This window comes from Mytilus californianus, unplaced genomic scaffold (genome assembly GCF_021869535.1).
Source record: "Mytilus californianus isolate M0D057914Y unplaced genomic scaffold, xbMytCali1.0.p SCAF_8, whole genome shotgun sequence".
Taxonomy (NCBI): domain Eukaryota; kingdom Metazoa; phylum Mollusca; class Bivalvia; order Mytilida; family Mytilidae; genus Mytilus; species Mytilus californianus.
Window position 1 is genome coordinate 56,982,370 of NW_026262734.1, and position 18,743 is coordinate 57,001,112.

Genomic DNA, 18,743 nt, shown 5'->3' on the forward strand with positions numbered 1-18,743 from the left:
GAAAATTATGTAAAGCATAACCCATTACGATTTTGTATATTATGGGAAAAAGCTATCTTGTCCGGTTGTCTCCCTTCTTTGGCCGGCTGGAGATTTTACTAAATTATTCTTCCTTAACAGTAACTTTAATTTGTTACTTAAATCTACAGCCATCAGGTAGGGACTTCAATTTCTTTTTGAACACATTTTAATTGATTGATTATGCTGGGATGTATAGTACAATTTATAAAAAAAAAGACAACAGTCTGACTGTCATCTTCGCAAGCTCAGGAGAGGAGGGAAGTGGATCGTAACCCTTGGCCAGCGAAGATGTCTGACTGTTGGATTTACGGGTAATTTTGCCATCAAATGATAATCATGATAATGACATAAAACTTTAATACACAATTGCCAAAAGATTAAACTCACTCAAAGTCAAGTACCATAATAAATAATAATAATAAAATTCTTTATTTAACGAAGGTAACACATTTAACAATTACATGTTAATCTTCCATGAGGCCTTCAAAAACTATTAATACAAATAGAAAAGAAAAAAAAACAAAAAAAAAAAAAACAAAATACAAACAAAATAAAATACATAATACTGTTATACATAGCAGCTTAAATATTAAATAAGTACATATGCATTCAATAGAAGAAGAAAAAATACATTAGAATCAAGCATCTTCATTCTGTACAGTTTGAAAATAGTTTGAACATTTGATCTTAAATGTATCTAAATTATTTATTTCTTTAATATTATTTGGTAAATTATTCCAAGTAATAAGACCAGAATATTTAAATGTTCTTTTTAAAAATTCAGAATTAGGTCTTGGTACATGAAGAAGTCTTGATGTTGTCGACCTGAGACAATAATTATAAAGATCAGTACAAGCAGTAAATTTAATAGATAGATAATCAGGTGCTAGACCATTCATACATTTAAACATTAACACAGCTTGAAAATATTGTATTCTTGTAAATATAGTCATCCATGCAAGCTTTTTAAACATTAATGTTGATGGAAAATCAAAAGAAACAGATAAAACTAATCTTGCAGCACGTTTTTGGAGCTTATGTATCCTCTCCAGATTACAGTTTGTGGTAAGACCCCATACTGTACAACAGTAGTCAATAATGGGTAATATATAGCTATTGTAAAAAAGAATAAGACCTTTTAACGGTAAATAACGTTTCAACCTTTTTAACAGGTATATTCTGGTTGAAATAGTTTCGCATATTTTATCAATTTGATTTGACCATGATAGATTTTTATCAATATGAATTCCAAGAAGTTTTTCAACTTCAACATTATCTAAAGTGATATTATCTTGTGATAAAACACATAAACATTCATTGCAGCTTTCCAGTTTTCTGTCTGATCCAACAAGCATACATTTTGATTTCTTGCTATTTATCATCATATCATTTTCTTTACACCATTTAATAACATTGTCTAAGTCTTTATTCAAACATATATTTAAATTTACGATAGATTTAGATGACAAATGTAAAGTTGTATCATCAGCATATAGATCAGATTCTGTATATTCTAAGGTTAATGGTAAGTCATTGATATAGATAAGGAACAATAAAGGTCCAAGTATAGAACCTTGGGGAACTCCAAAAGTTACAGTTTTATATTCTGATTCGGTGGTTCCTAACTTGACTTTTTGCATTCTCTGAGAGAGGTATGATGAAAACCATTTTACAGAGTGTTCATCACAATTGTATAATTTTAGTTTAGATAAAAGTATATTGTGATTTACTGTATCAAATGCCTTCTTAAAATCTAAAAATAGAACAGCGGTAAAATTTCCATTGTCCAATTCCTCTAACCATTTATCAATTATTTTAATGAGTGCTGTATGACAAGAATGTTTTTCTCTAAATCCAGACTGCTGTTGTATTAATAATTTGTGTGTGGTTAAGAATAAATATAGTTGTTTAAAGACAGTTTTTTCAAATAACTTGGACACAGTGGGTAAAATTGAAATGGGTCGATAATTGTTTGGATCTGTTTTATCCCCTCCTTTAAATATGGGAGCAACTTTAGCAAATTTTAATATATTAGGAAATATTCCTGTACATAAACTAAGGTTTATTATGTGAGCAAGGGGGCTTGCTACAATCGATCTTGATAATTTTAAAATTCTTGGTCCAACACCATCAGTTCCGGTTGATTTAGTTATGTCTAGATTTTTTAGAGCTTGTAGAACCTCATCATTTGTGACAGTATATAATGAGAATTTAGCATCATCATTTATTTTTGATTTGACATAGTTGTTAATTTTCTCAGATTTAAAACTGTTGTGAGGATTTGATATCAGCTTCTCACCTACTGTGCTAAAATGATCATTTAAGCAGTTAGCAATATCATTTTTGTTTATAAGTACTTTTCCTTCGTGTGTTAAAATGTCAATTTCCTGTTTTGTTGTTGAATTCATATCCTTCAAATGCCTCCAAAGAATTCTACAGTTTTTATCGTTATCTATTGCATCCATAAAATATTTTGATTTTGCAGAACGAATTAATTCACTAGTTTTATTCCTATATTTTTTATAATTTTCAGTGTCTTTCTTTTTGTGAAAATAATCTCTTTGGAATTTTGATTTACCAATTTCATTAGTATACCATTCTGGTTGATATTTATTTTTTACACGTCTAGTAACAACTGGTGCATGTTTATCTAAAACATTGACAAGTAAGTAATGCCACATGTCCATTGCTTGGTTTGAATCATTGATTTCGTGTATTATATCGAATGGTTGATTTGACAAATCTTGTAAAAACATTTCATCATTAAATGTTTTGAAGTTTCTGTATTTGATCTCAAAATGTGAATCTGATTTGTCTTTAATAAGCTTTGCAAATTTGTTTACAGTACAGCTAACAGGATAATGATCACCTGGGGCGTATGATGGTACTGTAACATTGATAAGACTTGTAGGATTAGTACTGTAAATATGATCAATTAAAGTGACACTAGTAGAAGTAACTCTAGTAGGGTCAACCACCATTTGATGAAGGCCATATGTTGTAATAAAAGATGACCATTTAGAAGGAAGAGGCTTCAAAAAATCAATATTAAAGTCACCCATTAACAATATATTATCATTTATAGATAAGCCATTTACAACCTCATTTTCAAAATTAGTATACCAAGAGGTTTGGCTATTAGGTGGTCTGTATACAAAACATAATAAAAATGATTCTTTGTGTTTTGGAAAAATCTTAAACCAAACAGTTTCTATGTTTTCACTCTCTAATAAAGTCATCCTTTCATATTTAATATCATTATCAAAGTAATCAGGGGTCTCACTAAATTTAGAGACAAGAAGCGACAAGAAGAATAAATTTAGCGACAAGAAGCAACAAGAAGACTATTTAACGACAAGAAAACTTATAAAAATATAATTAGAATAAATATATTAAAAAAAAAATTTGCATTGACAGCTATCATGGCTATAAAGAGATTTTCTTTTTTTTTTTATTATATTGATAGATGAAGGAATTAATGAGTCAAGATAACATTAGGAGGTTTTTTTTATTATTTTCTTGTAAGAATTACTTCTTTTCATAGAAGCATAATGACGCTTAAGGATAAACAAATTAGAATAATGGTTGGAGTAAAGGACATGTGTCCCTTATTGTATTGCTACAATAACATTCAGTTAACACCTATAATTTTGTACACGCGTCAGACTGTACAACTACACGCGCCGGAATATACAATAATTGTAAATAGTGAGCAACTGTTGAACACTCAACATTGTCTTAAATTACCTTTAATCTTCAATCAACTTTAAACTATGCATAAACATCATACATATTGTTTGATAAGTCAATACCCAAATAAAATATTCACGTTTTAGTAACATTATCTTTTCTGGACACTGATTCACGTATAATGCATTTTGCATGCAGTCGGTTTATTATATTTTAGACAAAGAGAGTGTTAAAAAATTTATAAAATAAATATATTATCATGATTATTGTTCTAAAACACAAGAACATGTAAAAATTAATATCATACTATGACAGGGAAATTTCTATATTTATCAATATCTATCAAAATATTTAAAAAAAATGAATATCACTTTACTTTCCGTATATTAAAATAAAAATGTCAATGCATATTTTTTTAATATATTTATTTTAATAATATTTTTATTAAGTTTTCTTGTCGCTAAATTTATTCTTCTTGTTGCTTCTTGACGCTTCTTGTCGCTTCTTGTCGCTAATTAGTGAGACCGACCATCAGCAAACACTCATTCTTCCCAAGAACTATCCAGGATTGGAACGCTCTTCCTCCTGGGGTCGTATCAGCACCGTCAGTCGAGGCCTTTAAAGCCTCAGTGATAAAGCTGAACTAAATTAAAAAAATTGGGGGGAGGGGGGTTGTCTAGTATGCGCACCAAATCCATGCAGTATAATCAGTTCGTTGATTGTGGCCATTATCTGGCAGAAGCAGAAGCACTCCATAAGTCTATATAAATTTTACATTCTGCGATTTGGGGTAAGTCATGAAGTTGATTCCGAAAACAAAGTACGAATGAGAAACTACAATTGAGATTATCATTTTATAGGAGGAGATAATTTACATGAGACCCTGTGATCAAGACAAAGATTGAAAATTGAAATTAGGAACAACAAAAAAATTATTTATCCATACATGTGATGGACTGTGAAACTCAGATCAGGAGATTGGGAAATTTTGGTCAGGAGATTGGGAAATTTTGGTCAGGAGATTAGGACTCAGATCAGGAGGTTTTTAATCGACATAAGTTTTGTCGAAAATGTGCTGTAGAAATTGTCATTTAAAGTGTTTTTTCTTCAACTTTCCATCTGAATGTATTATGTTTATAGTACCCTTGTACATGTACTTATAAATTTTCTCTATCTTTATTCAACATCATGAACATGTTCAAGCTAACATTCTTATTTTTTAGTACAAAAATGTATGTTCTTTAAATTTTTTGTTTTATATCTTTTTTATCATTATTCTTTGGTACAAGCACGGTAATCAGAACATTTGTTTAACAATCTGCAAACAGATCTTTTTTGCAAGTTAAGAAACATATTAAGAATGATATGCAAGTGGGGGCATCATCGGTGTCCACATGTGGACACTATCCACATTTATTTTAATCTCACCTGGCCCAAAGGGCCACTGACCTTTTGTTAACTTTTGTTAACTTTTACATAGATCATCTCCTCTGAAACTACTGAGTCAAATTTAACCAAACTTAGCCACAATCATCAACTGGTATCTAGTTTTTAATCTGATGACCCTGCCTACCAAACACTATGGATGACATGACTAAGAATAGAACATAGGGGTAAAATGCAAGTTTTGTCTATTATCTTGAAAACCACTTGAGATATATAATAAGTTACATGCCTTTAATAACTAAGCCTTGTTATTACAGCTAAGTTTATCCCTTAAAAGCCTTGTCTCATTGATTTACCATGGTTAATGAAAAATGTATTAATTTAATTCAAAAATTAGTTATCAAGGCTATGCATTTAGTTTCTGCACAAAGTTTCAAGAGTTCCCTAGAGCCCACTAAAAATAAAACTATTTATGATTTATTTTACAAATAACAAACATATGTTATTACAGATTTAGAAAATTTAAGGATTAAAGAGTAGACAACTCATGAAAGTATCTGTAATAACACATGCAAGATATATTCTGTAATAACCCTATAGAGTTATATCCCTGACTGATAATAAAAGAACAGATTTCCAATGTCCCCTGTGTTGCACATATTTTATATATCCAATGCAAGGTACACAGGTACATAGGCAATAACTAAAAAACTAAAAAACACTTTTTTTGTTGTTCTTTAAAAAATGAAAAAGTACTTGGAAGAAATTTTTACACATTTGAAAAATTGTTGAACTGATGAAATACAGTATAAAACAATATAAAACAGACAAATTTGTCTGCAATTTTTTTTTTTTTTCTGCATATAAAAAAATTTAGCCAGGAGTGTTTGTCAAAGCTTATCTTAAATTCTTGCATGGTTGTTCAAACTTAACATGAGAAATAAATGCAAGAGAAGGCATAAGAATTATTTTGTTGCACTAGGCTGACAGTGATGAAATGTAATGTGCCAGCAGTTTTCAATTCTGTCAGACACCTTTTTTCTGTGTGCCAATTCCATAAGATTACAGTATGGTGAATGAACACAAAATTTTCTATCTGCATATTTCCTTAGTTCTATAATATACATGATATAAGACTTGGTAGGGTCATATCATTTGCATTCAACATTTTTTTATCAGATATTTATTTTTACTATCAATGCTGAACTACTGATAGTAAAAAAATATCCGATAAAAAAACGTTGAATGGCAATGATAGGAACTTACAGAGTTATATTATAGGACTACATATTTCTCCAATACTATTAATCAGAATGACTATATTTGTGGTCAGCAGCTTGGTAGCAACGATTTGTAGTGTGTGAACACTCTTCAGATTGGTTAGACGCCTTCTTCCTGTTTGCTGATACTTTGAATCTTTAATATATTGAATGATCTTCAAATTTTTCTGCTTGCATTTCTGCAAAGCTGCTATTTTGATTTGATTGTTGAAATGAAAGTTAGATGTCTTGACATAAAAATAAAAAAAAATAAAAAAGAATTCTTTAGAAAAGTAACCTACAGTTTTATTGTTATTTTTAGGCTCCAAAAACAGAATGTATATTGCTGCACTGTTTGAAGTTGAAGTATGAAGATACACATTAACACTAAAGAAAATTGTTTGGTTTGATGAAGACATTTCTTCATCTGAAATTGAAGGTAATTATTTAGATTTACTCATTGAGTGGAATACTGCACTTAGTTTTGTTAAGAGTGTTATTTTTTTTCTAGGCATTTAAATCTACAATTAATGCTTATGTGATTTTCTGAAACCAAACAAAACTGGTCTGCTGTGCATGTTATTCAGTTTTCAGGACAATTTATAATAAATTTCTAAGAATTTTAAATTACATATTTGAAATAATTTAAAGTTATTAACCCCACTAACTTTCCTCACACAAAAAGTTCAAGAAAATGTTGCCTCATATTTTCAGGTAAAATTGTTTTCAACATTTGACAAATTTAAGGAGTTACAAAATGAATGTACCATGCCAAATTCAAATGTCATTGGAAAAGCAGACAATAATTCTTAGAAAATACTTTTTTCTATTGTCTAGTTTGTTACTCATTTGATTAGTATATTTTGCATGAAGAGAAATATCAGAAAACCAAACTTTTGAGAAAATGTTTGTTTAAAAAGAATTTAATGTTCCCCCATATATTATAAAAGTACAGTTGTAAGAGCAAAAGATGTGTCCCTTTTTCTCACTTTTTTCTAAATTGAATAAAATATTAAGAACTTTATTTTCTGGATTTCCCCTGGCAGTCCCCATTTTGGCCTTTTTTGCAAAAAATTAGAATTGTAGCATTTAAAATTTGTTATTGGCAAAAATAATATAGCGGTTAGACTTCGTCTATCTTGCTTGCTTTTATGCAGGTTTCTCAAACTTTATCCCTTATCAGACAATATTGGTGAATTCACCATAAACTCGTTACAATTATGACAGAAAATCAATAATCAGCTGATTGCATCTTATAGAGCTATAAAAAGACTAATGATAAAGGCTTTGATAGTACTGTTTAATGAAATGGTGTGGCTGAATGGTGTCACATGTAACTTACAGGATTTTTTTACAACTTTGATGGAAATGATTTTGAAGAAAGTTCTTCACAACCATTTAGTGACCCACATGTTTAAGGCATAGTTTTGCATGTCCTCTTTTTCTTTTAACAAGTTAAGTAGACAGGAAGTATCTGATAAAGTTGTTGAAGATGAATCCCATGTTCCTGGAAAACAAAACTGTTTATTTCATGATATATATTGCTGCTTTATTTATTAATATGTAGATTAAAAAATAGATATGTAGAATAAGAAGACAACAATGCGACAAACTGATTTTTTTTGTTAGAAAGAAGGAAAATTTTAAACAAATTATATGGCAAAAGAGATGGCGAAAAAGAAAATTGACTCAGGAGAATGCCTGTTTATGTGTATGATTATTATTGATAATAACAATTTTTTATATTTGTAGAATTATGGAAGAATGTTCATGAACATGACTAGAAATTCTTAGATAAAGTGTTACCATTACTGAATCAAAGAATAAACTCTACAGGGAAGGCACTGGCAGACTGTGTACATGTTAAAGATACTATCAGTGAATGGTTTGTATTTTACTGTTTCAAGCATTTCAATAAACAACAGACATCCAAAAACATGAAGTCAGAACATTAATTGTGTGAATATTCAGGTTTGGCACACACAAAAAAATACAAACAGTACTGACTATATTTTTTTGAATTTCATGCAATAAGTCACTACAAAAGTCTAAAAGTCTGAAAAGACCAGTTTTTGTCTTAATTTGCATGAACTTTTACTCGACATTCTCCAAAAGTATGACTTGTGTCTTAATTTTTCTTGACAAATTCTCATTTATATTAAATTTGTATGAAATTTACTTGACATATTCTCGACATTCTGAATATGGTCTTAAAATTTCTTGACAAATTCTTGACATTTGAATACTGTCTTGAAATTTCTCGACATATTCTCGACATTCTTATTTTTTCTCAGTATGGCTTGACATATTCTGGACATTTTGAATCGTGTCTTAAATTTACTTGACAGTTCTGAGTTTTACCAATCATGACCAATATTCATGATATAACTTTAATCTTTATTTCTCTTTATATGATATACTGTTGTTTCAAGTTGCACTTCTTTACAACAAAAATAAAAGTTGGGCATGTTAAATAATTCAAAATTTGGGTATATAAATATTTTTACAAATGCAAATATGGCTATGAAATCTAAAGTATAAAATAATTCAAATGTGGGTGTGTTGATATAAAACAATTTCAATGTGGGTTTTTAAATAATTACAAATTTTGATTCCTAAATCTTATAAATTAAATGATTCAAACCAATCATACTGTAGACATATTTCATTCTACATTCATAATATTCAATGTTGATATGGTAAATAATTATTATACCAAAATGTGGTTTATATAAATAGCAAATTATGATGATATACAAATCATTCATTTTAAAGAAGAAAAATTTGTGTAATGTCATCTGTTAGAATATATTAAGTATTACACATGGACAGGATGTTCCCCATAAAATTAAGGTATTCCACACCCCAGAGTACACACAACTGTCAAATAGAAGTTATTGCTTTACCTGTAATCAGCCATACAACTTATCAGTTGACCGACCATGCCACTACAATTTAAAAAGTTTGTTGATAGATGAAAATGAAAATCATCATTTTGATGAAAAAAAATTGAATTGAAATGGATTTTCTTCATCAAAATTATGAAGTTAATTATTTTAACATAAAAAAAAATTGAATAATTCCCAAAGATTAACAGAAAATTATTATCTACTCCAGGAATAATAACAAAAATGTATTTATAATTGGTCCCATCAATGATTTCTATAGAAATCATCGGTCTTATGAAATGGTTCTCACACAGACTTGCATAATATAGATCTAAATATTTTTTTCTTTTCAGGAAGGAGTTATCACAAATATTTATTTTTGATAAAAAATTATAAAATTCAACACTCACATTTGAATAAAAAATGTTTTTTGGTTGTTCTAAAAAATGAATAAGGTTTTTGAATCAAGATGGGAACAAATTCTTTGACCTAAACGAAAGCCCCCCCCCCCCCACCTCTTTTTTTTAGCCACACAAACCCAAAAGATGAATTGTGGGGTCCAAAAGAGATACAAGACACCTATTTTAGTAAAGCAAATTTGACTGGCAGTTTTGCGAACGGCAAAAATCTAAATGCTGTTTGTCAATACCTTTGACTAATATTCCAAGTGAAAACAATTACTTAAATGTTTAATAAAAATAAATCAAAATTAAACTACATGGGGGATTATTCAGGGTATTCCAACTTAGTTGCACCAAAAGGGTATCTTACTATACCAAATTAATCCTTGATTCTTCAAAGTTTAGTTTAGCTATAATAAAAAGGAGTATACAACAGCAATAGAATGTCATAAACAGTGCAGAATAAGTCTGTTCACATTTCAGGCTAAATTTATACTGTTGAGATAGTGTCAAGACATATTTAAGACTGTCAAGAATGTGTCGAGACATATTCAGACATTATTTAGAATGTCAAGAATATGTCGAGACATATTCAGACATTATTAAGAATGTCAAGACAGATCGAGACAAATTTAAGACAGTCAAGAATTGGTCGAGACTAATCGAGACTCTTATCAGATGATACAGGCAGTGTCGAGAAATTTTAAGACAATGTTCATACTGTCAAGACACTTGTCAAGAAAAATCAAGAACCTTATTAGACAAATTCATACTATGTCAAGAATTTTTAAAAATTATTCAGACAAATTAAGAATGTTGAGTAAAAATTCATGCAAATTCTGACAAAAACTGGTCTTTTCAGACTTTTTGACTTTTGTAGTGAGTCTTTCCGTCATATTTAAGACAAATCATAGCACTTTTTCAGTCTTGTAAATATAATGCCTTTTTTTAGACTAACATTTCTTAAGCACATTTCATATTCACATTGCACTAGAAAAATGGTTAAAAATCAAAAGTCTTGTTTTCAAACTTTCGACATTTGTTGAAATTTGTTTTGAGTTGTCTCCCATAGACTTCCATAATTACAATATGATTTGACTGTTAATGCACTATTTCATTGCAAGCAAATTTAATTTTAAAAATAATAATTTCCGGCCTTTTTTTTAAACACGAACCATTCTGTAGATGAATCCAGATTCATTCTGAATTTATTATCCACGTGTCTCTTCCTGTTTTCATTTCATTTGAAAATCGAAAGTAAACATGATCTTTTGTTAAATTAATTTACAACCTCCATACAGTCATAAGAATCATTCAAATAAGGATTTGTACAAATCCTTGGTTCCAATTTAATAGAAATAATTTTCTAATATCGTTTAAATGTTTTATAAGGATAATGATTTTGCAGTGAGATAATTGTTACAAGTTCATTGATGCTGCGACTCCTGGTTTAAAAAAAAAATGGAATCCAATTTTTGTTGCCTGGAACAAACTGAAGTGAAATTGTGAACTAAATTTCCGGATCCTATATCATATAATATATATTTCTGATAGCATTATTTTTAAGCAGCACTTTCTGAAATCCCAACAATAAATCAAACATATTTGTTTGATGTTCAGTAAACCCAATAATAAATGCTCGCCAAAATTCATTCAAAATAGACAGTTGATAAGATAATTGGTATGTCACACTTTATAAAAATTCTATGTTTTGTTAATCCCTTAAATGAGGGTGGTAAAGGGTTATTTTCGTGCAACGTTTTCGACCTTTTTATTTCACGTGTTTTCGTGTTTTGGCGTTTTATTTCTCGTATTCTCGTGTTTGGTTCGACATGCCTACTTCGTGTGTCCCCTTATTTATTTTCCGTGTTTCGTGTCGGTACTCTTAATTTCTCGTGCTTGTCCTGCATTTGATTACAAAGTAAACCTAGACTAAATTCAAAGTCAGTCCGAAGATTGTTTTAAATTATGTGTAGGCATTTTCTTTTCTTTTTTGGCAAAGAGAAATTGAAGTGTCAGATTGTGTTTAGTCTTCATGCCTATCTGATTAAAAAAAAAAAAAAATTCACATCAAGACAATAAAAGATTTTGAGTAGGCAGATATTTTCTGGGTAGGTAGGGTTAGGGCAAACAAACATATTCTTTTTTATGGCCTTGGTTATTTCTGATTTATATATAAAAGCAAATAATAATGATATGGTTTGAATAGGTAAATTAAAATTTTTTAAGTTCTTAGACCACATTCATTCTGTGTCAGAAACCTATGCTGTGTCAAATATTTAACACAATCCAAATTCAGAGCTGTATCAAGCTTGAATGTTGTGTCCATACTTGCCCCAACAGTTCAGGGTTCGACCTCTGCGGTCGTATCAAGCTGCGCCCCAGCGGAGCATTTTATTCTTTTTGTGATCAATATTCTTATGTCAGCTGTGCCACTTGTGTGTCCATAGTTATTATCGTAAGAATATGGATTTTTGTCAAAGCTGGTCCGTTTCCGATGAATCCCGATCCCGATCCGTAGTTCGAACAACTATTTCAATGGTGGACAAAGAAAATTTACTAAAATAAACGATGTTTAACAAGCTATTTGGAAAGGAATATGATGTTTTTAATGCAATAAATGGTTTAAACATTTATTAAAGGCAACTTTCAACACGTTCTAATGAAGTAACAAACTTATTTTGCCGAAAGTCAGAATGATTTGATGTACGCTCTCGAGTAACAAATATCAGGACAGAAGCGATAAAAAATGGTCTTTATGAAATAACATGCAACCAACTGTAAAGTAAATGCTTTAAACTCTTTTCTAAAGAAAATAAATAGTTTATGTCTTTTAATTTCTTTACTTTCATTTGAAAAATTGCTGTTTCATTGACTGCGAAAAAAATTATTTTTGACAATTTTGAAGTAACCAGCGCTTAAGCAGAAGTATCCGGCGGAATTCGCCAGTTGCTGGTTTCTAATAACATCCCTGTTGATAATACCATTTTTTTGTATTTTCAGAGTTATGTAAGGACGTTCATGAACATGATCAGAAGTTGTTAGATAAAATGTTACCATTACTGAATCAAAGAATAAACTCTACAGGGAAGGCACTTGCAGACTGTGTACATGTTAAAAATACTATTAGTGAATGGTTTGTATATTACTGTTTCAAGCATATCCATATTAAACAACAGACATTAAAAATTTGTAGCAAAGGCATGCATTGATATCAGTTAAAATAATTAAATCAGTAATTTTCCCTTATCTTATACTTGTGTAGTAAATGCATGAAGGTGGATAAAGGAAATTCATCTTTAAATCTAATTACCATGATTGTAGTGTGCACCAAAAGAAAATACAAATATTTTTTTCTTTGACAATGATAACAATAATATTTTTGAATTCATGCAACAAGTCTTTTCTTCGTATTTATAAAATATGAATATAATACCTTTATGAGAAAAACATTTCTTGAACACATTTCATATTCACATTGCACCAGAAGATAATTTAAAAATCACAAAAAGTCTTGTTTTCAAAATTTCCAAATTTGTTGAAATATGTCTGAGTTGTCTCCCATAGACTTCAAAAATTATAATATAATTTGGAATTTTATTCCACTTTTTCTGTATGATTTTCGATATTTTGAGTATATTTGTTTAGTAACACAGTAAAGTTTAAGTTGTTCAGATTAGATATTAAATTCATGTTTATTTAATCAGAAGAACATATGAATAGTTCAAAACTGTTGACCATATTTCTGGTATTAAAAAGAAGAGTCCTATAAAAAATTCAGCAATTTTGAAATAGAAATTTGTCATTGTTTTAAAAATCTTCATTCATACTACAATGCAACTTGATGGATATTAGAGAAAACTTGACATAGCATTTCTATTAGTATACAGTACATATTTTAGCAAACAAAATCTATATGGTTTCTACAAAAATAAATTAAAAAAGAAGCTTTATATGTCCATTATATAATTAACTGTCATAAAATTTCATTGTTGCATGATTAAATTATGAAATTGTCAAAAGCAATCAAATCAATGACAGTGCTTTTGTATCTAATAATAGTTCATCATTTAAGGATGTTCTCTGCTTTGTTTCAGAATAACAATTCTTTTTTTTTAAAAGATAGTAATGAATTGATAGTATTTAGATAACTGAACTAAAACAGAAAAAAAAAATGAACGGTCTGTGTCCTTGTTTTTTTTGATTTATAAGCCATTTAACATTTTGTGGGAAATGATTCTCTCTGGATTTTTATGCCCCTCCTAGGGACTGTTAGTCCGTTCGTTCGTTCGTCAGTCCGTCCGTCTGTTCGTTCATCTGTCCATCTGTCCCGCTTCAGGTTAAAGTTTTTGGTCAAGGTAGTTTTTAATGAAGTTTAAGTGAAATCAACTTGAAACTTAGTACACATGTTCTAACAAAATGAAGTTCTCACTTCAAATATTTATGAAACTTGTTTCAATTTTTCATAATGTCAAGGGAATAAAGCTTTCACATTCATTAAAGATGTCACAAAAAAGCATATTAGAAACACATTTTTTGTTAAGTAGATTATATTTGTATATGGTGTAATTATTAGAAGGTTGATAGATTTTTTTTATTTCAAAGCATGAGATAAAGGTAAAGGTCACAGTATGAAAATAAGGCTAGTTTATATACATACTGAAATTAAATATTTACTTTCTAACATAGAACTTTGATCATGCTAAGGGAATAAATAGCTATTGTCAAAATCTTGTCAGTTGTCATTTGGAATAAATACGAACAGTGATGTTGAGCTTTTTATTTTTTATCCCCCAAGCCAGTCATACTACATTTGTATATTGTTTATGAATAACTGTGTTTGTTTTATGGTAGTTTGTGGGAAAACCTTTAACACTTTACTTTGAAGAAAATACATATTTAATGATAGTCTAAATATAATGATATCTTTAGATTATCTCAGATGATTATAATCTTGAAACATCAGTAGATTCCTTTGTAATTCTCTATCTAACCTCAAAGTAGAAATAAAATGAAAGAAGTACAAACATTTATTTACTACAATTACAACTGAGTATTTAAAGACAAGAAAAAAGAATCTCTAGTAAATACCACAAAACAATGTGCTTTTCTTAATAAACTTGATGTTTTTGTAATATAACGACCATACATAAATCAAATATTATATTCACATTTCACCCAAAATAACAAATGACACTCTTTTTAAGATGTGCAATTTTTTTCTAACTTACATCATTTACGTAATAGCCACGTCTAAAGTATGAGATGGATTGTTTATCACTGCTGCTTATAATTGACTTTCTTCATCAAAAATATTAAATGACTATTCAAACTGTATTGTTCTCTTCCTTGAAAGATATTTTAGATATCTTTTAGGCATCTACTTTTTATTTTTATTCAATTATTCTATTGTTACCTGTATGAAAGAGAACACCAGCCATAAAAAAACTGAAGCTGATGCAAAATGAAAACATGTATCAAACACTTAAACAATGTCTTTGCCTCAACCTGGCAATCATACCACATCTTCTTTTTTATAAACGTATGTTTACAAAACAACACTGTTAGTTCATAATGCAACATGTAATAAGCACAAAATTTACACTAAATGTAAGATAAAATTTGAATGCCAACACAATTGTTGAAATTTTATTTGTTAAAGTTGTCTCCCTTGAGACTACATTAATGTTCATGCCATTTTGTATGTAGACCTGCTAAGATCACATGTTCTTACTGGATTGACCTGTTATCATTAGTGACCATTGACTACTTAAATATTTTGTCAACATGGTTGCAGTGTTGGTTGTGTATTTAGTTGAATGATTAATACACTAGTTGATATAAATATTGAACAGCAAGGTCCTACAATTTTGTTATATCCCATCTCAAAAAGGAGGGCTGAACTGTTTTTCCCTGTCTGTTCTTCCTTTTGTATTTCTGTTCTATTGAATTATTTTTTTTAGGCACTATATATAGTAACTACCAAAAATTTGTCAGCCGGCTTTATCATTTTTATATCAGTATACTATTATACCCTGTATGTTGACACAGTTTCAGGTTCATCGCTCATCATCTTCCTGTTTACTGAGTACTTGTATATTCTAAACATATTGACCATGCAAAATATTTCAGTGCATTATTTAAACTATAGGGAAGTACAAATAATAACTTCCTGAAATTTGATATGGGAATCAAGTCAGCATACATTGTGACAGTTTCAGATTCATCATTCATCAGCTTCCTGTTAAATAATAATAGATTATCATGATTGGCCATGAAAATTTTGTCCTGTTCTTCTGAGGCACCACAAATCAGAGTTTCCTGAACTTCAATATCAGGCTTCATGACAGCATGGCATATCTTGTTACATGGTTTCAGATTCATATATATATATAGCTCTGGCATCAACTTCTTGTTAATAGAATATTTCTTTTTTTTTTGCCCTTTTTTTTTCTGAACTTCAAATTAAAGCTTCCTTAACTTTGATATTATAGACATAATATACTTAACCTTGTAATGCATTTTAAGATTTTTTTTTCTTCAAATTCCTGTTTATTTGAAAACTTCAAGTGGGGTGATCATTAGTCAACTATTGTTCAGAGTTCTTTCTGTTTGATAGTCATATTTCAGTCAAAATTTAGATTTTTTAAAGTAATTTTTATTTTAGTAGTTTATGGGATGCATTTACTTCTACAAACATGTTTATTTTCTTTCTTTTAAAACAATTAAACTGTTAAAACCAGTTTCATATTTCTCATAAAGAGTATAGAAATTGTTTTTTTTTAGTTGGAAAAAATTGATTAAGCCGAATCCTATTCACAATGGGACTTTTACGAAATTCTACCTATGCATTGAGTGTAATACAGTGAATCTCCATTTGAGACATTAATTTTCAATTTAATAACCAGAGGTCTGCCAATCATTTTAAATATTTAAAATCCAACTGTCAAGTGTTAAAAATAGCATATTGCACAAGATTTGGTGAATTTAAGAAGATGTGAAAACAAACTTTATCTTTCTTTATCAACAATCTGCCTTTTCTATGTGTCATCATCTGCATAGTTGCCTTTCCCCCCTAGAAAGTCACAATAGTAAATAAAGGTAAACCACAAAATTTGACATCATAATTAAATTTTGACCAATCAATAACTAGTGAGACCAAACGAACCACAAGATGATAATAAAAGTAAAATTAGCTGGTTATTGAAAATATAAATCGTCTAATGATTTATAAAAGAGAAAAGAAATTTTATTACAGTAAGCTGATATCTTTTTATTTTTTAAATAAAAAAACTACATTGTAACTACAAACTCAAAATAATAAAATACTGAGAAATAGTTTGTTTCTCCCAATAATTGATGAGAAATCATAATTAACACTTTTTGAATTGAGATATTTTATTGTAAAAGGGAAAATCCCTTATCAAATGGCAAAATGAAAAACTCAAACACATCAAATGAATGGAAAACAACTGTCATATCCCCGACTTGGTATAGGCATTTCCTCATGTAGAAAATGGTGGATTTAACCTGATTGTATAACTAGCTAAAAGTCTCATATTGCATTCAAGTATCTAGAAGGATCTCTTGAAGCCAAAAACAAATTTAAGTGATTTTGTTGTTTTTTCATTGACCTGTACCCCACATTCCTTTTAATGCATATTATATACCATTGTAATGATACATCAAAGGCCTCAAATAAACTCTTATCATAGTTTTTGGAATAATGAGGATATTTGATGTACAGATAAATTCATTTATGCTGGTATTAAGAGAAGATAGAAGACACTGTTTTTAAAATAAAAAAGTTGATCAGGTACTGTTAATAGCATGTTAGAGAGAAGATTGAAGACACTATTATTAAAATAAAAAAGTTGATAAGGTACCTTTAATAGCATGTTAGAGTGAAGATTGAAGACACTATTATGAAAATAAAAAAATTGATAAGGTACCTTTAATAGCATGTTAGAGTGAAGATTGAAGACAACATTTATTATTTAAAAATGTTAAACAGTACCTTGAATAGCATGTTGAAGTGAAGATTGAAGACAGTTATTATTTAAAAATGTATATTAGCCATGTTTAAAGTAAATTATTTTAATTAGTTTGCTTGTTTGTTTATCAGTCCAAACTGTGTATCATTATTTATTAAACCAGAGAAAAGAAGTCATTGATACTTTCTGTGGGAGTAAATATTTTGTTGGATCATTTTATGCTAAAAAATGATATATTTTCCAATCAAAGTGAGGACATATGACCCTTACACATTTCCCTGAATCTGCCACTGGGTTGTGAAGAGTACATGCCTGTTTGGCATGTGTCATATTGCAATGACCTAAATTCTACACTCGATAGGTCAAAAGTATTTGGTATGATAATTGGTTGCAATGAGTTTCTTTAGAATGTGTCTTGGCATTGCTCATATTTTCATGCACCAATGTAGGGTCCAATGACAAAAATTAGGATGAGGTATGTTCCTAGTACAAAACATTAAGCTGGTGATACTCTTGATCTTTTCAAGACAGAAAAAATATTTTGATCAATGCCATGCAATTGGTCCATTTATTTCCTTAAGAAGTGCTTGAAACATGTAGTAAAAATAAATCCCATAAAGGATATACAATGTTGCTATGGGATCCAGGAAGAGGAAAATGAACAGATTTCAGATTTTTTGTTGCATTTTTTTTTTAAATGGAAATTTTACACATATCAACATAATCATTTCCAATATAATCATAGCAAATAACTTCAATTGACTTCCTGTCAAAATTCTTGTCTTAAATGATGATTTTTACCTCATTTTCTCGATCACAAGATACAATTTGTACTACTATTACGTGTAAGAAGTAACAATACTGGTAATGCATGTGTTGATTAGCTGTATGCTATTTTTACAAATGATGAAATTTCACTTGTGAAATAAATTATTCATTGTTTGGAAAATAGACCACACGAAATCCGAATGCACTTGTTAAGTATGAATTATATATAGTTTCTAAAAAAGTAATAAACAAAGAAACCCTATGTAAAAAATAGATGAAAAGTACAGAGGAGAAGAATAGAATTTCATGCATAAGTTGTCAGATTAAAAATTAATA

The 18,743-nt window shown here is 29.3% G+C and overlaps 1 protein-coding gene across 1 annotated transcript in view; it reads left to right on the top strand.

The window, feature by feature from the left end:
* LOC127711078 (uncharacterized) overlaps positions 1 to 8,270 on the top strand; it is a 1,247,322-nt gene extending 1,239,052 nt beyond the window's left edge. The window contains exon 18 of the mRNA XM_052217043.1: positions 8,109 to 8,270. Coding sequence (XP_052073003.1) covers position 8,109 — 1 coding nt within the window. The 3' untranslated portion in view covers positions 8,110 to 8,270. The remainder of the gene's footprint in view (positions 1 to 8,108) is intronic.
* Positions 8,271 to 18,743: the final 10,473 nt, after the last annotated feature.